General features: G+C 35.2%; 1 protein-coding gene across 9 annotated transcripts in view; it reads left to right on the forward strand.

Moving 5' to 3' along the window:
* Positions 1 to 19,564, forward strand: part of FAT1 (FAT atypical cadherin 1) — a 107,750-nt gene that overhangs the window by 72,138 nt on the left and 16,048 nt on the right. For all 9 annotated transcript variants that reach the window (XR_003526393.1, XM_027635618.1, XM_027635619.1 and 6 more), the window contains 11 exons: positions 379 to 654; positions 868 to 1,078; positions 3,169 to 7,236; positions 7,850 to 8,046; positions 9,424 to 9,577; positions 10,993 to 11,226; positions 12,491 to 12,880; positions 14,039 to 14,253; positions 14,652 to 14,789; positions 14,908 to 15,051; positions 17,437 to 17,634. Coding sequence is in view for 8 of the 9 variants with exons in the window: in XM_027635618.1 (XP_027491419.1) it covers positions 379 to 654; positions 868 to 1,078; positions 3,169 to 7,236; positions 7,850 to 8,046; positions 9,424 to 9,577; positions 10,993 to 11,226; positions 12,491 to 12,880; positions 14,039 to 14,253; positions 14,652 to 14,789; positions 14,908 to 15,051; positions 17,437 to 17,634 (6,225 nt within the window). In the remaining variant the exon portion in view is untranslated. The remainder of the gene's footprint in view (positions 1 to 378; positions 655 to 867; positions 1,079 to 3,168; positions 7,237 to 7,849; positions 8,047 to 9,423; positions 9,578 to 10,992; positions 11,227 to 12,490; positions 12,881 to 14,038; positions 14,254 to 14,651; positions 14,790 to 14,907; positions 15,052 to 17,436; positions 17,635 to 19,564) is intronic.

The raw sequence follows: 19,564 nt of genomic DNA on the forward strand, positions 1-19,564 counted from the left end.
TAAAATTCTAAATTTACACCAAAAAAGGGATTTTTACCCACTCTAGGATCTATATTAAGAATTTTAAACTTTTTTTAATTCCAAAATTACCAAGGAATTGCTTTTTTGTCTTGCTTTAGAAAAAATCATTCCCTTTAAGGTATCTAACCTAGGACATTTCTGGTCATAGAGTTTTCTGGTTTGACTTTGGGGAAAGTGAGGCAGATTTGGATTTAGTAAGAGTCTTCTCTATACCTCTTGGATCTTTCCTGCTCCCAGAAAAATAAAATTGTCTTGTGGTAGAATTATTTCATAATTATGGTCTGATTTTTAATGAAGTATCCTCCTTTCATCTCTGTTTACCATATATGCTTTCCCCTTCCCATTATATCATTTCAGGTGTACATTAAAGTTATAGACACAAATAATCACAGGCCTCAGTTTTCTGCTTCAAAATATGAAGTTGTCATACCTGAAGATACCATACCAGACACAGAAATTCTGCAAGTCAGTGCCACAGACAGAGATGAGAAGAATAAACTGATTTATACGATGCAGGGCAGCACTGATCCCGTCAGTCTTAAAAAGTTTCGTCTGGACCCTGCAACTGGCTCTCTTTATACATCAGAAAAACTGGATCACGAGACCATGAACCAGCATATTCTTACAATAATGGTAAATAAACACAAGATTTCTTCTGTTGTCAATGGCAAAGAGATGCTTTTTAATGTCTTTTGTCCCCATAATTCAAACATTTATTGGTACGTTTAATTTGTATGCAGCCTTTGACCCTGTGACTGGAACAGATTGAACCTTGAATTGTTACTCATATTTAATGTGCTACTGAAATAACAGTGCCAATTACTAGTAATATGCTAACTGTTGCAGGTTCGAGATCAAGATGTTCCTGTGAAGCGCAACTACGCCAGAATCGTCGTTAATGTTAGTGATACAAATGATCATGCTCCATGGTTCACCAGCTCTGCCTATGAAGGACGGGTGTATGAGTCAGCAGCTGTTGGATCAACAGTACTCCAGGTTACAGCATTAGATAAGGACAAAGGGAAAAATGCAGAAATTACGTACTCTATTGAATCAGGTATATTGACTTTCTTACATCTTCAGTTTATTTTGAAACAGTACCTGCTGATACTTTGTTTCAACGGTAGACACCTAAAAACATGACTGTAAAAAAAAAAAAGGGACAGTGCAGGTTTAAGTGTCATATTCTGAGAGATTTATTGAAAATACAGCCTCAGAGCATTTAAAAGAAAACTACAAATATTCATCTCAATCCCTTAGCTATTTATGCTACCCCGTAGGTGTATTTGGAACATTGTAGTAGTAGGAGAAGAAAAAGGTATCTTTTGACCCTTAAAAGGGGTGTGGTCTTTAGAAATGACAGAAGCCTTAAATTCAGGTCTAAAAAATGCATTCTATTTTGCTAATGTTAAGTCATATTCTTTGTGACGTAGGCAAAGCAAGGTTTTGATGAAAAGAGTAAGAGCCTGAGACAAGTGCTTTTATGTTTAGTATAATGTGAAAGTTAGGAGCTCAAAAATAACTTTAAAATATCCATATACTTAATCCCTAGATAATTCCAGTTTTTAAGTTAATCTTTCTGGTACATGTATCAAGGAAGGGGTTGCTTTCCATGGTTCCCACTGGCTGATTTTAGGTAATGGGACTGCTATTCTGGTCAATTTGGCATTAAGACTCCTTTCAGATTGCAGGCCAGAAAAGAGCATTAGGTATGGCTGCTTATTTTTAACCTCAGAGTATCTTCCTGAACTTGTCTAGAACAATGTGATTCAAATGATTGCAATTTTGAATAATATGAAAACAGGATTGACATTCATTGAGTTCACTTACCACAGGGAAGTGTGTTTTGGTTCAGTCCATTAAATCTGGATACAAGTTTGCCATTGCCAAGGTCCTGAGCTATGTAGACGCTATGACTGGGAAAAAAGTTATTTATATTTCATTACGTGTGTGTGTGGTACTACTTTAAAGGTAAAAAGTAATTTAAAATAAAAATCCCAGTGACAAGCATAAGAAACTGTATATAAAAGAGAATAGGTAAAAAGTTATTCAGTTACTGTTCATGCAAAGTGATATGCACAAATGCTTTGTAAAGGATAGGAATTGTTTACTGTAAATATTTTCCTTTTCTTCCCCAAAGTGTTGTTTTGATATGAAAACATACTTTAACATTGTATTAAAACAAAGCTCTTTAAATGTATTTAAGTGTCTCATAAGTTGCTTAAAATACATGTTTGTTTTCTGTTATTTCTAGAAATATGACATTTACTATGTTCTAAGCATATGGAAGGAGCATTCCTTAAATGCTTGTAATAGCTTCCTAGATTTGTAATGGGATATTCTAAGAATGCCACTGTGTTTAAGAGTCTCCAACTAAAAAAAAAAAACCACAAAAAATCCCTCTTGCCTACTCATGTGCATAACTCAGAAGTTCTTAATGAATTTTTTCTATGCTGAGAAAGCAGCTTTAGTAATGTGATTTTTTTTTAGGGAAGTAAAATGTTAAATCTTGTCATATTTAGTACATGAGCCAAATATTATATGCAGTTCATCTATATATTTGAAAATATGAAGCAAACAGTATATCAAATGGCAGCTAGTTTTTCTCAGCAGGTATTATTTTTCTTCTAATACTATCACAGCAAATAAGTTGACTTTGTATCAATAGGAAGTTGAGAGATAACTATCGGTCCAATTCAAAAAGATTATTTTTGAAGTAGTGATTTAACAATACTTGCATAAACAATTAAGATTCACAAGTGTTTATTCATTAAAACCCTTCTTGTTTTGTTTTTTTTTTTTCAAAACAGTATAGTTTTAGATTATAAAATGTAACTTTTATTCCACTGATGTTAACTTCTGAATAGAAGTTTCTTTCAGCTATAGTAGATACTTAAGTTAGCTAAACCAAAATTTTAGCATTTATTTTCAAGGCTTTGCTAACTGTATTTTATGCAATATTTCCACAAGTAAACTTAGAATTACTGCTAACTGTCAATTACAGAAAACTTTCCAGAGAGGCTAACAAATGTTTGTCCAAAAAACTCTATGTTCTATCTATGTCTCTTTGAGCTATAGAGCTAAATAAACAGTCATCCTTTAAATTCCGTACACCTCTTTCTTAATTGCTTTTCTCTTTCTTCACAGGGAATATTGGAAATTCCTTCCTTATTGATCCCATTTTCGGCATGATTAAGATTGCAAAGGAATTAGATCGTAGTAACCAGGAAGAATACAACCTGATGGTAAAAGCTACAGACAGAGGAGATCCTCCAATGAGTGAAGTAACCTCTGTGCACATATTTGTTACGGTTTCTGATAACGCCTCTCCAAAATTTACAGCCAAAGAATATTCTACAGAAATCAGTGAAAGTGCCAGCATTGGTAGTTTTGTTGGAATGGTTACAGCATACAGTCAGTCTTCTGTAGTTTATGAAATAAAAGATGGTAATACAGATGATGCCTTTGCTATCAACCCGAACTCAGGTGTCATTGTTTCTCAGAAGATACTTGATTTTGAAACTTTGCCTTTTTACACTCTAACTGTGCAAGGAACAAACATGGCTGGCTTGTCCACTAATGCAACAGTTTTGATACATCTTCAGGATGAGAATGACAATGCACCAATTTTTATGCAAGTTGAATATACAGGACTCATCAGTGAATCAGCTTCAATTAACAGTGTAGTTCTGACTGACAAGAATATCCCATTAGTAATTCAAGCTACAGATGCTGATAAAGAATCTAATGCTTTGCTTGTTTATCAAATTGTTGAACCATCTGTCCGCAAGTATTTTGCCATTGATTCCAGCACTGGTGCCATTCGGACAGTAATGAGTCTGGACTATGAGGAGACAAATATTTTCCACTTCTCAGTGCAAGTACATGATATGGGGACACCACGTCTATATGCAGAATATGCAGCTAATGTTACTATTTATGTAATTGACATCAATGATTGCCCTCCTGTGTTTTCAAGAGAGTTATATGAGACATCCATTCTGGTTCCAACCTATAAAGGCGTGAAAGTCATCAGTGTAAATGCCACTGATGCTGATTCAGGCATTTTTTCACAATTAATTTATTCCATTATTGAAGGCAACATTGGAGAAAAATTTTCAATAAACCCTAAGACTGGAGATATAACAGTACAAAATACAACTCAGTTAAGAAGCAGATATGAATTAACAGTGAGAGCATCTGATGGCAGATTTGCAAGCACTGCATCTGTAAAAATTAATGTGAAAGAAAGCAAAGCAAGCCAGCTGAAGTTCACACAGAGTTCTTACTCTGCAACAGTGCAGGAGAATTCCACAGAGGCAAAAACAATAGCTGTTGTTACTGCTATAGGGAATCAAATAAATGAGCCTTTGTTTTACCATATTCTAAATCCAGACAGCAGATTTAAAGTAAGCCCAACTTCAGGAGTCCTTTCAACAACAGGAATACCATTTGATCGTGAACAGCAAGAATCTTTTGATGTGGTCATAGAAGTGACAGGGGAAAATAAACCATCAGTTTTTGCACACATTGTAGTTAAAGTCACAGTGGAAGATGTAAATGATAACGCTCCATTTTTTGTCAATCTTCCGTATTATGCTGTTGTTAAAGTAGATTCTGAAGCAGACCACATTATTCAACGTGTCACTGCAGTAGATAAAGATACAGGCAGAAATGGAGAGGTGCATTACTATCTCAAAGAACATCATGAACATTTCCAAATTGATCCCGCTGGTGAAATCTCACTGAAGAAGAAGTTTGAACCAGACACACTAAATAAAGAGTATCTGGTCACAGTAGTGGCAAAAGATGGAGGAGAGCCTGCTTTCTCTGCTGAAGTTATAGTCCCAATTACAGTTATGAGTAAAGCTATGCCAGTGTTTGAAAAGCCTTTCTACAGTGCAGAGATACCAGAAAACATTCAGCTCCATAGTCCTGTGGTACATGTACAAGCGAACAGCCCAGAAGGACTTAAGGTGTTTTACAGCATCACAGGTGGAGATCCTTTCAGTCAGTTCACTATCAACTTCAACACTGGAGTTATAAATGTTGTTGCCCCACTTGATTTTGAGTCTCATCCAGCCTATAAACTGAGTGTTCGAGCAACAGACTCCCTAACTGGGGCACATGCTGATGTGTTTGTAGACATAATACTGGAAGACATCAATGATAACCCTCCTGTGTTTACGGAACAGTCTTACACTGCAGCACTTTCTGAAGCATCTGTTGTTGGAACATCTGTTGTAAAAGTGAGCGCTACAGACGCCGATTCTGGAAACAATAGGGGGATTTCCTATCACTTGGTTGAGGATAATAGTGAAAGTCATGACTACTTTCACATAGACAGCAGCACTGGACTCATTCTTACAGCAAGAACTTTGGACTATGAACAACTCAAACAACACAAGTTACTAATAAGGGCCATAGATGGTGGCATGCTGCCCTTGAGTACTGATGTCATTGTAACTGTTGATGTAATCGATCTCAATGATAACCCCCCTCTTTTTAGCCTATTGGTTTATGAAGCTAAAATTAGTGAACTGGCTCCTCGAGGGCATTTTGTGACATGTGTGCAAGCCTCAGATGCAGATAGTTCAGATGTTGACAAGCTAGAGTACTCCATTCTGACAGGCAACGATGAGAAGAATTTTGTAATTAATAGTAAAACTGGCATTATCACCATCTCAAACCTACGCAGACAGACACTTAAGTCACATTATAATCTTAATGCGTCTGTTTCTGATGGGGTCTTCAGAAGCTCAGCCCAAGTCCATATAACTGTAACCAGTGCCAATATGCACAGTCCTGTTTTCAGCCAGAATGAATATGAGGTTGAACTAGCTGAAAATGCTCCATTGCATACTTTGGTGACTGAAATTAAAGCAACAGATGAAGATTCTGGTACACATGGCCACATCACTTACCACATTGTGAATGACTTTGCCAAAGACAGATTTTATACAAATGAGAGAGGGCAGATATTTACCTCTGAAAAGCTTGACCGTGAAACACAAGCAGAAAAAGTAATTGCCATTAGTTTAATGGCCAAAGATTCAGGAGGAAAAGTTGCTTTCTGTACTGTTAACGTAATACTTACAGATGACAATGATAATGCTCCTCAATTCCGAGCCACAGAGTATAAAGTAAATATTGGATCTGATGTTCCACGAGGTACTTCTGTCATTAAAGTCTGGGCATCTGATGCTGATGAGGGTACAAATGCAGACATCACATATAGTATTGAAGCAGAGTCTGAAAATGTAAGGGAGAATTTGGAAATCGATTCATTGTCTGGTATAATTACTACAAAAGAAAGCTTAATTGGTTTGGAAAATGAGTTTCTTACTTTCCTTGTTAGAGCAATTGATGGTGGATCCCCCCAGAGAGAGTCAGTTGTTCCTGTCTATGCTAGAATACTCCCACCAGAAGTGCCTCCTCCAAAATTTTCAGAACCATTTTATTCTTATGCAGTTTCTGAAGACATTCCAATTGGGACTGTGATAGACGTTATCAAAGCAGAGCATAATCAGACTTTAGTATATAGTCTGATTAAAGGGAACACTCCTGAAAGCAACAGAGATGACTTTTTTGTGATTGACCGACAGACCGGAGAGTTGAAACTTGAGAAGAATCTTGATCATGAAACAACTAAATGGTCCCAGTTCTCAGTTCGAGCACAGTATCCAAATGAAGGTTATAATGTTGTTTCCTCAGTAGAAGTAAGCATTCAGATAAAAGATGCAAATGATAACAAACCCATTTTGGAGTCCAATCCATATGAAGCATTCATCGTAGAAAACGCACCAGCTGGAACAAGAGTCATACAGGTTAAAGGAACTGACTTAGATTCAGGACTCAATGGGCAGGTTACTTACAGCTTGGATCCTTCTCAAGAGGTAGACATTATAGAGTCTTTTGCCATAAACATGGAGACTGGCTGGATTACCACTCTTAAAGAACTCGATCATGAGATACGAGACAAATACAAAATCACAGTGGTTGCATCTGACCGGGGTGAAAAAATTCAACTGTCTTCTATGGCTGTAGTTGAAGTTACTGTTACAGATGTGAATGACAATCCTCCACGATTTACTGCAGAGATATATAAAGGAACAGTCAGTGAGGATGACCCTCCTGGTGGGGTAATTGCCATACTGAGTACAACTGACGCTGACACAGAAGAAACCAATAGACAAGTCTTTTATTACATTACAGGTAAATCTTTTGGGGTAATGTCAGAATAATCATTTGAGTGGTCTTGGAATGATGTGTGATATAACTTAATCTTTGAAATTATTTGCAAGTGTTTGAAACCGTAGAGCTGCAAAGGGAGAATGTGTGTCTTAGTACGCATATTAAAAACTTCAGTGGAAAAATTAGGTTTAGAAAGCAGGTCTCGGCTTTGTTTCATATATGCCTTGCTTAAAATGCTTTCCTATGTTTATTGTTTGCTTATATCTCAAATTTTATTTTAAAAATGTACTTAGACTAGTGATGTAGTTAAAGAACAAATGAAAGAATTTTCACAAAATAATAGGCTGTTAATTTCCAATGGAGTATTTTATTGTTTTTACTTAGCATATGTCTTGATATGATGTTTTCTATAGTGCTACATGAATTTCTATATTGATTTTTATGGATTCTGTTGGCCATAGTTAAATTTGTTGTATGAGCATCTACTGACAATTTTTATCTGGGAAATGAAGCTATTTCTCTTGTAAAGCCATAGAGAGTGGGTGCTTATTTGCATTTACTTTTTTTTCTTTTTGACTATACCATAATTTTGATAATGTTACAGTAGCAATAAATATTTCTTTTCATATTTCAGGAGGTGATCCTTTGGGACAGTTTGCTATTGAAAATATACAGAATGAATGGAAGGTCTATGTCAAAAAGCCTCTGGACAGGGAAGAAAAGGATAATTATCTTCTAAATATTACAGCTACTGATGGGACCTTTGCAACAAAAGCTGTGGTGGAGGTTAAAGTCCTTGATGCTAATGATAATAGCCCTGTTTGTGAAAAGGTAGGCAGAGTCTTGCCTTCTGTGTCCAACTGTTTTCATACATAAAATCTACATTTCCTTTGAAATTGCTTCTCAGGAGACTGACAAATAGCTATTTCTTTTAAAGCAGTAACAAAAAGTTTAACTATTAAGATAGAATGCTGTCAAAAAAAAGATACTTCATGGACATGTTTTTTTAAATATCCAAAGACATTGATGGAATTTTGACACTCAATGGGTATTTGAAGAATATAAGGATAATTGTAGTACATTTCTTCTGTGTTAATGCATGCTTTTCCAAAAGGAATTGTTTTAAGTTGCAACCATGATAGTTTATACGCTTTATTTTATGAAAGAAGCAAGGTCTCAAAGAAGGCTGTATAACATCACTTAGTTGATACATGTGTGTATTTCCTGTGATAAGAGTTGAAAAAACTGGAAGATTATCTTGCAGTTGCATTCAGCAGCACCAACAATCTGTAATCCATAAATATTTTCTTGTTTCAAACCTGTCTGTCTTACCAGATTTGATAGTCTGCAAAAATGGACATGAAAAATTAGAAATGGAAAAATCCAGAAAGGTAGCCCTTGCAAGATGTGTAATTGCCTTATGAGGAAACCTAGCTTTTTGGATTTTTTTTTTTGTGTTTGTTTGTTTTAGCACATTTGGACTTTTCATAGTTGAACACATATTTGATATTACCAGGTGGAAATCTTGCCTTGGACTAGGAAGGGCAAGTATAGAACGAACACCGTGTTTCTTTTCTTGGTTGATGTTTATGTTGGTTATATACAGACTGCCAAGTCAGGGGTTTTAGCTTTTTTTTCTTCTTTTTCCCTTTGTTAATATTGGTGTTATAAGACTCAGTACTTCTAATTTAACATACGTTCATGAGATGATTGAGCTGCAGGGGTGCTTAGTGCCTTTAAATTCTAAATCCTTTTTCCTATTTTTTTATTTTATCTGGAAGCTTTTTGTCACTACAAGAAAGGTAGATATCAATTTCTTGGAGATTGAGACAGGCCTAGAAAAGATGATCCACCAAAAGAGGAAAAAATGAAATTAAGAAAAATTTATAACTCCTATTTTGGGAATGCATTTGATTATTAGTTAATCGTGTACAAGTGTTTAGAGTTCTTAGCAATGCAGTGATGTTCAAGAGTCCCTCTAGTTGCAGTATTAAATACTTTTCTGAATAATCTAATAAATGGGAATTAATTAATTAGAAAATCATAAGTTCTTTTAATTTTCAGCTATTTCATCCTCTGGTTCACTTCATATGTTACCAAACATTCAAACAGAATATTATTTCCTCTGTCATTCCTTCTTCCCCTCACCTTTCCAAGCTCTGCTTACTGCATGTTTTTAATCTTTCAATGTAACTTTAAATCTTGCAGACTTTATACACTGATTCCGTTCCTGAGGATGCCCTTCCTGGCAAACTGATAATGCAGGTATCTGCTACAGATGCAGATATTCGTTCCAATGCAGAAATTACTTACACACTGCATGGCACAGGAGCAGAAAAATTCAGACTCACTCCAGACACAGGTAATAATACTTTATACACTATACAAGATGCCAGTCATCACCTCATTTTATAAAATGTTTTACTATTACAGTAAGACATACATAAATGTCAGTACTTAAACTTTCTTCTAAGAGTTGCTTTATTGTACAACTGTTTAAAATGTGAGTTTCTACTACACAAATACTAATAACATATTGAATAGAAGTCAAGCAAAAGGCAAGTATTTTAATAGATGAGAAACTAAAGAGTTAACATGCTGAAGTGACTGGAGTAAAAGTAGGCTATAAAATTTGTTCTTTTTATATTCATCGTAGCAGTAGTAGTAATAATGGTTTATTACTGAAAATATCTTTACCATCAATTGTTTTGGTATATTAAATGGGATGAGATATATTAAATTTGAGGAGCAACAAATTTTCTTTTCATAGTAAACACCAAAAGCGCCTCCATTTTTATTGGAAGCATTATATAAATAAAATTAACTTTTAACTTGCTTGATTTTGGTTTTCATGGCATTTGTGTGTTCTGGATTATAGTATAGGTCACAGCTAATGCCAAAATCCTGTGCTGTGCGGGCTGCAGGAGACAAGCAGTAGGAAGGGAGTAGTAAACAATATAGAAAAAATGAAATAAGATAAATACAAACATGTAATGGAAATACAGAGATTAGAATACTTCAGTGACAAAATAAAGAGAAGGACCTTACTTTGTGGGTTTGGTATTTTTTTTTACTTTAAATGTCACTTGTGTGATGTGCTAGTATATTGTTACATAAATTCAGAATTGATAGGACTAGAATACTCTTAAACAGTATTTCATAATACTTTTTTGAATTGGTTAAAAGGAGACAATGACTACACATAATGCTTCTCATTTTTTTCTGTCACTTTGGAAAGAAAGTATGTGTTAAGACTTCTGCATGTTTGTCTGTAGTAGCAGGTTATATCTGATAGTGTGAATAGCTCTGTTTATTTAGTGAGTGTCAGAGGAGGAAACATCAATAGCTGTGGAAGGAACACAACTAAATAACCCAGAAAAACCAGGCATGGATTTAACCTTGCACTCTTTTAAAGACAGAGTTTTAATATTTTCATTGTCGTTGCACAAATACATATGGATTTGTGCGTTCATACACATTTTTCTCTTTTTGCACCATCAGATAGTTTTACTTTAGCTAATTTTTGTTTCAAGAGCAGCATTGGAGATAAAGAAAAAAGAGAATTTTAGTGTTTAATCTTTTGAAGCTGAAAAGCACTTACATGCTTTGGCCAAAGTGGAGCTCATTAGTGCAAGACAACTATTGACTTAGGCACTGATGAAATTACTGTAAAGAAGAAAATTGTTGTTTCGTTTTTCTGATTGTAGGGAAAAACACGTTAGAGATACTTGGAGTCTTGCAACTTTCTTCAACTTACATGTATTTTTCTGTTTATAGGTGAACTGAAAACATTAATGGCACTTGATCGTGAGCAGCAAGCAGTTTATCATCTTCTAATGAAAGCCACAGATGGAGGAGGAAGATTCTGCCAAGCTAATATTATTCTGACTCTGGAAGATGTGAATGATAATGCCCCAGAATTTACAACTGATACTTACTCCATTACAGTATTTGAAAACACAGAGCCTAAAACCCTTTTGACAAGAGTGCAGGCAACAGATGCAGATGCAGGTATGCATTCTTTGACCAATACTTTTGTCATGGTCTCAAAGTTATAGCAATGTTTATTTGGTCTTATCCTGAAATGTGTCAGGTATTTCAGTAGAACTGACAGATGTTCAATACCACTCAGAATTAGAAAGATAAATTTAGGTCTACTAAATCATGTAACACCTGACTTCCATGTGTGAGTAGCTTGGAATACATCCCTTTTGTGTGTCTGCAAAAAAAGAAGAGAGGGGAGAGAGAAAAAATATGTTTTTAGTGTGGTAATATATTAATATTATGATGGATTAGGTTCATCCTTTTTCTCCTGATGTAAGTAAAAGGACTATCAAGCCATGTCTGTTCATGTAAATATGCATTCATAGATTTTTCAGTGTGTACTTCTCTGGCTAGCCATTGATGATCATACCATAAAGAGAACCCTGGTCAGTTGTAGCTATCTGTGTATGACACTGTGTTAAGATTTTTGCTGTCTCTTTATCTTCGTTGTTCAGTTACAAGTGTTTAAGTGAACATGAACTGAAAACGACATTATAAAGAGTTTGTTGATAGGCTTTCTTGTAAGGAATACAACAGCATAAAATATTTTTACCAGTGTATGACTTCCATATATCATCAGTTTATTAATCGAGTGATATTAATGAATAGTTACTTCAGTCCTGTGAAACAACCGACTTGCTTTGAGCTATGATAAAGCTAGGTTGCTCATTTGCAAGGTAACAGACAGATGTTTTCACACTTTGCTAGTCTTTGAGGCTTTCAGGAGGACTGAAATACTTTGTGCCAAAACCTATAATTTGCTTGTTTGTTTGTTTTATACAGAAAGGTTTCCAGAAATTACGTTCCTGGTAATTTTGAGGCACGGTTCTTAGATAAGCTTACTGGTATTGAGTCTAGTTATTTGATGCAACCTAACTCTCCCATATCCTCCTCTGTTATTTCAAGCCTGCTAAGCAGATGCTGTTGTTCTAAATTATAATTAGATTTATATTGTAATTGTTTCATAGTAGCTAGTACTGTGACTAAAGCATAACCATGCTTCATGTTTTCTCTGTGACAGAAAATCAGTGCAATGAAGTGTTAGCTTAATTTTTTTGGGGGGGAATTATTCTGCCCTTCACAAGAACCTTTAACTCTTGCTAAAATTTACTTTTAACATGAATGATAATATTTAGCACACATGTTTTTATTTCTATAGCTATCAGAACAATTATTATGCTGGTATATTTTAACAGCTGCTTTGTACTTGAAAATTGTTTTCAAAATGCAGGGTTGAACCGTAAAATCCTTTATTCACTGGTGAACTCTGCAGAGGGGCAGTTCTCTATTGATGAATTCTCTGGAATCATTCGTTTGGAGAAGCCTTTGGATCGGGAATTACAGGCTGTGTATGCGCTAACTTTAAAGGCTACAGATGAAGGTTTACCTAGAAGACTGTCTTCAACAAGTAGTCTTATAGTTTCTGTTCTGGATATAAATGATAATCCACCTGTATTTGAGCATAGGGAGTATAGTGCAAGTGTATCAGAGGACATTTTGGTTGGAACTGAAGTTCTCCAGATTTACGCTGCAAGCAGGGACATTGAAGCCAATGCTGAAATCACATACTCGATAGTCAGTGGGAATGAACATGGAAAATTCAGCATCGATTCAACAACAGGTAACAGATTACAACTGTGAATATACTTTAGGCTAATCAAGCACAATACTGTGTTCTGCATTAGTTCAACCAAATAGGTTATGTATAATTTGTGTGCATCATCCTAGCTGTAAAGTCGCTGCTACTGTCTTTTCACCATTTTGCCAGTATGGTTACTAGAGGAGTACCGTAAAATGTAGAATAGGAACTTGATTTTTTGCTGCTTGGATAAGATTCATTTATCTGGCAAGAGTAAGGGTTTCCTAACTGGAATACCCCCCACCCTGGGGGCAGAGGGGGTGAAAAGACATAGATCTATAGCGATAGAAGTATAATAGTCTTTTCACAAAAGAAAATATAATCATATAATCAGAATGAATGGCCAGACTTGGTAAAAGAGCGATCAGAAATTAAATTGATTGGGAAAACTAGTCATTGGTCCACAAAGACAGTAATCTTAAAGAAGTTTGAAACAACATTAAGGAGGTTGGAATATTCTGTTCAACCATAAACCCAGCATGACAGTAGAGTTTTTAGGCTTGCGTGATAGTTAGATTTAATCTCAGAAACTATTTAGGTTCTGTAGAGAATTTTTCCTTCTTAATGACAATTCTTTGTTAAAAATCAATATACACCTCAGTTCTGGTTCTGTTTTCTTATACAGTTATTTTTCTACAGCTAATTTCTGGTAAAGTTTGTTGGGTTGGTTTGTTTGTTTTTAATAAGATTTTTACCCAGAAGTTCTTAGTAGTTAATTGTATTACTGTAATTGAAATTATAATTCTTCCAGCTGCTTTTTTCAGTGTGCATACTGGTACTATAGTATAGAAGTACTTTGCCAGATAAACTTCATATATTTGAAAGTAGGAAAAAAGTTCCAGAAAAACTCTTCCAGAAGCAAATCAATGTGTATGTTAGGGACTGCACTATCTTAACTTACAAAATGTAAGCCAGGTGTTTTAAAGTGTGAGTCTTTTGTGGTAATGGCAGGAACTTCTCATCTTTTTACTTACGCGTGTAAAGTGTGATCATTTCACTGTGTAGCTCCAGCTTTACAGTGACAAATCCAAGCCCTGAAAAAACTGAGTATTTGTCAGGCCTAAATAAAAAGTTGCAATACATAATACTACAGCAATAGCAGAGTTTGTTTGAGGCTTTCTTTGTCTTCTTCTTCCCTAGGAGCTATTTTTATCATTGAGAGCTTGGATTATGAAAGTTCTCATGAGTACTACTTGACAGTGGAAGCTACAGATGGAGGCACACCTTCGTTAAGTGATGTTGTAACAGTGAATATTAATGTCACAGATATCAATGACAACACTCCAGTGTTTAGCCAAGACACTTACACTACAGTAATCAGTGAAGACGCTGTGCTTGAACAATCAGTTATTACAGTACGTACTGTTTTTTTGAAAAATACTCTGTCGTGATGATCGTGCTTCCATCTTAAAGGAATAAGTGGTGATTTGAAGGTGAACATAAATGAACAGATGTTTGCCACTGAGTGAATTGAAAATTTATTTTGAAAAAGTTTCAGAACCAGGGACTTCAGATGCTGTGGGAAAGTAGATGATGTTTTGTGATATATTTATGTTCTCCTCATGAGAATATGACTTCATTTTCAGAAGAAATTCAGGAAATTAAGTGATGTTGGTATGTTCTATTTGGATGATATTTCTCTTAAAACCATGAAATGTGTTAGACCAAAACAGCTCATCTTCAGGATGAGTTCACCTGAAAGATGCTAGAGTCTATTTCAACCTCTTTTAAATGAAACTGTAATGTCCCTTAGGTTATGGCAGATGATGCTGATGGATCTTCTAACAACCGCATTCACTACACAATTATAGATGGCAATCAAGGAAATCCTTTTACAATTGACCCTACCAGGGGGGAAATAAAAGTGACTAAGCTTCTAGACAGAGAAAAGGTAAATTGTTCATGCTTTTTGAGCTGTTGAGATTAATTTAATGATATAAAACAAAAGCTGAGTTTGTTATGTTTTTCTCTTTAGTGAATGTTTGAAATTTTTTTTAATTGTTTTTTAGATATCAGGATATACCTTGACAGTTCAAGCTTCAGATAATGGAAGTCCACCTAGACTTAATACAACCACAGTTAATATTGATGTTTCTGATGTAAATGATAATCCTCCAGTATTCTCAAAAGGAAACTATAGTGTTATCATCCAGGTAAATACAGATAATGAAGTTGTCAAATCAATAATATTATTGGACTTTTGTGAATTGAAAAATGTTACAAGATACAATAAATCTAATGCTTCAGTTCTATTTTTCTGTATTTTTAATTATTTAAGGTCGCCAGTGAGACTGCTTACCAAATAAGTGTTAAGGGTTACAAAGTTCCTATTGTGCAGATTATTTAGAAACTTGCATTGCAAGTTCACAGAATCACAGAGCGGGTCAGGTTGGAAGGGACCAGTAGGTCATGTGGTCCAACCTCCCTGCTCAATCAGGGCCATCCTAGAGCACACTGCAGAGAATTGCATCCAGATGTTCTTGAACATCCCCAGTGAGGGAGACTACAACCTTTCTGGGTTCTTTTTCATATTCCTTGTGTATGTACATATTATACATTGCATTTATGTTTATAACATTCTTAGCGTCATACAGGGACGTTAAAATACATAATTATTTCACTATTTCTTTTTAATCTTAAGAGTTACTTCTTACAAAAAGATCTTTTAGGTACCTATTACTGTGAAGCTAATGTTGTGCACCATGGCACATAGGTTAAGGCTTAATTTCTGTTGGCCTTCTCTGGGATCAGAAGCATTTAGAACAGGAGTAGTATTGTATAATGCTGGATACCAATCCTTTGACTAATTTTGCATCTTAGGAGGGTAGCAGTGGACCAGATTCTCAAGTGTCTGGCGTGTACTTGTCTGATTCAAAAAACTACTAAAGCAAAGACAGCGAGGGGCAGTGTCTGTACTTCTTATCTTCCTGAATTCAGTAAATAGAATATTCAGAGAATAAATGAAAGGCAACAAAGGAATTGTATTAAGACCTTTATCTACTGTAAACGAGCTCAATCCCTTGGGTCCTTTTGCTGTTGCTGGTGCCTGGTCTAGTGCAATAGATCAGTGAGGATCAGGCAATGTTATCTGGTGCACTGTGTCATCCTAACATACCAGTTCTGTTTGAGATGATGTACATGATCTGTAAAGGTAGCTTTCTGAAATAAGACAAAGTGATTAATCTCCATCCAATATACATAGAGTAGCAAGTAAGATGTCCTGGATCTTGCTTTAAAAAACAAACTAACAGGAACAACAAAAAACCAACCAACCAACCAAAAACCCAAAATAAAAAAAAAAAAACCAACCCAAAACAACATAAACCCCTCAAAGATTTGTGTGTTTATGTGCTGTCAAAGGGATTTTCTTTTCCCCAGTTAGTCTTCCTTGAAGTAAATGTTAATTAATGTATCTCCTAAAACTGCAGATTATGTAACCACTCTTCGTAATATTTTCCTTACTCAATTTAAAAGGACAACCTCTTGTTTTATAGTTCAGTCATATAAGCCTGTCCTAGTACAAAGCATGGAAGAAGCTGAAGGAGTTGCCCAAGAATGCTGGTGTGCATTTCCTAATGTACTGAAGATGGATATATTTGGACACAGTTAGAAATGTGCTTAGCTATTAAGAAAATCAAATTGCTTTAGATGTCCAAATGTAAATATTTGTATTTTAAAATGGTAGTCCTTGTCTGTTTTGATGAAAGGGGAAAAAAAGCTTCAGCTGCAATGTCTGATAACTAAATTGACTTATTCTTTCAGGAACAAAGAGTATGTTTGTCATTAGAAGTTTTCACAACTGTGAAAGGATAGTGTTTTGTTATTGTTGTACTTCAAAATAATGTCTCTACTTTTTATTACTTTTAAAATATGTATTATATTTTAAAATCTAGTCAATACTGTATAGCACAAGTATTCTGGAAGAGGTGTTAAAAGTGTTAGATAAGGTTGTATGTGTGTGTAACATATATGATGAGCCAAAGTATTCGAAGTGTCTGTGAAACCTCAGGCCTCCACATGATGAAAACTTGAAGGGGTTTTATGATGCAAATTTTAAAGCCAGGATTTCATATTTTAGTTGGATTGTGGCTGTAGCAGCCTCAGTTATAGTCAGAACACTAATTAGGGGCACAGGGGGTCAGATGGAGGAGTGTGGGGTTTTTAATCCTCTCAACAAAGGCACTGGATTATTCTTAACAGGTGTTTTAGCTAAATTTGAAATCTTTGATGACTTGATAATTAGGCTACAGTAATATTAATTCAGACCAGAAGTAGAAAATGTAAAGTATCAAGGCTGAACTACCTTTAAAAATATAATACGAAGTTTAAAAATATACTACCTTTCTCCTTTTACTGTTTTTTATTTTTATTCTCGGAGGGTAGTAGTTTTTCTTAAACAATGTGGTCATTCTGATTTCTTGTAATACCAATTAACTGGTTTGACAATAATTTGGGGGTATTTTTCTGTTATGAAAAAGAAATCAACATCAGACTATATCCTCAATTTAACAAAAGCAATGTGTATTATGTATTTATAGGAAAATAAGCCTATTGGATTTAGTGTGCTGCAACTAGTGGTGACAGACAAGGATTCTTCTCACAACGGCCCTCCGTTTCTCTTTACCATCCTGAGTGGAAATGAAGAGAACACTTTTCAGATTAACCAGCAGGGAATTCTGACCACAAGTGCTACACTGAATCGCAAAGTGAGGGATCACTATTTACTTCATGTTAAGGTAGGATGTGCCTCCTCTAGCTATTTTGCATTGTAAGCATTTAGTAAACTTTTCCCACTCGTTCCCAGTCCACCAGTTGTCTTTCTGTTACAAGATGCTGACATCCAAGTAGTCATTTGAGGCATATCCCTTGAGGTAACTTCTTCAGAGACAAAGTTTGTTGGTTTAAATGGAAATCTACACAGGAAGTTTAATTAAACTAACAGTAGGAGTAAGTTGTAAGTAAAATATTAACTGGGTAAGTGGTCTATATAAGCCCTCTGCCTTCTGGGATTCAGGTGCTGGAAAAACCAGCAGGGAACAGATCCCTACAGCCACCCACTATTGACTGCAGAATTCCTCTTGCCACTGTCGCTTTGACCCTCGAAGCTGTGTGCTGGACTACACTCATATGACAGAAACAGGGATATTGAAAGTTGCACAATATAACAGTACTGAAAAATTTTTCGGTAGTGCCACATCCTTTTTCCAATGGCAATTGAAAACATTTTTTTTTAAGTTTGGAAAAACAAGTCAGTGCACCTTTGTCATAACATTGAAACTTGCAGTGCAGTAGTTTGAGATCTAAGGATCTTGCAGTGGAAAACACAGCATAAACCCCAAAAATTACCTGAAATGCTATATATACATTTGCCACTGTTGTGCAAAAAGACCGGACCATGTACAAGGTTACATTAACCTAGCAAAGTTCTCTCAAATACTTTTTGTAACCTAGTGTAAGAAAAGTTCAAACTAATTTTTTAATCTTTTTAATTCAGTTATAAGTTAAGCAGCTGTGAACAGAGGACTTAAAATTGGTAGGCTAAAAATAGCTAGTCTTAATTCTTTAACTTCATTTCCAGAATCATATTTTAATAAAAAATCTTACCTTTATTTTTACATGAAGAACTTCTTTCAGTCTCCAAGTTATTCCTATACATACTATTGCAGATAATTCCTGAGTAAACATGCACTTGCAGAGTTTTAAAGCAACAGTGTATACTGAATTCTGTCCACATTGGGATAATTGTGACATATTTATATTTACAAGTACTGTAATTTGCTGGTTGAGTCACTAAAATATGTTACCTGGAGCCATCAGTATAAGAACTGATATAGTTTCATTTAAAGTTTAACAGTTGAGATGGAAAAGGGGGCAGGTATATCATTCCTCTGTTAGCCATTTTTTCCTTGGTAGTGATATGCCTATTCCCTCAAAGTCACCTTTTTGTTTATGGAAGAAGAACCAGCAATGTTTTTCCTATATGTGGAATTAGTGTAGAACAAGATTCATATGTTTCATTTTAAATCTTCTCTAAGCAGTAACTATTTTCTATTTATTTCACCTCTAAAACATATCCTTATAAATGCACTCACAGGCAGTTATGTCTGTTCTATGTAGACTGTTTCACTGACTTTGTCACTTTTCATGATTTAACTGTACCTTTGGCCCTTCCTGATGTTCCTGGCTTTTCTTAAATGTGAGATGCCTATCTAACATCTTCCTCTGGGTGGAATCATGCAATTCTTTCATTTCTAAGCTACTTCCTGGACTCTAGGCTGCTTGCAAACAGCCTGTCAGTACTTCAGCTGTCTTGTCTTTAGCACAGCACTTGAAAAGTGCCTTTTTATTAGGGAATGAATAAAGGCTATTTTAATGGCATCCAGTAGCTAAAAAAGTGTCTTAAAACAAATGTACTCATTTAGAACAAAGACTTCTTAGAGACTGTAAATCATTAGAGCAGACTGTCCTAATGTGCATTTTTTGTGTGCTGTACTATTCCATCTCAGTATTTTGGACTTGTCTAATCTGTTGATTTACAAGTTTTCTGACTGGATTCTGGAAGGATGTCACCATCTTTTAATTGCCATTTGTCATTTCACACTATGCTAACTTTTTTTCAATGGAAATGCTGCTATTATTTGCTATTATCTTATGAAACGTGAGTAT

Source organism: Corapipo altera, unplaced genomic scaffold, assembly GCF_003945725.1.
Source record: "Corapipo altera isolate COAL_440 unplaced genomic scaffold, ASM394572v1 22b, whole genome shotgun sequence".
NCBI lineage: Eukaryota > Metazoa > Chordata > Aves > Passeriformes > Pipridae > Corapipo > Corapipo altera.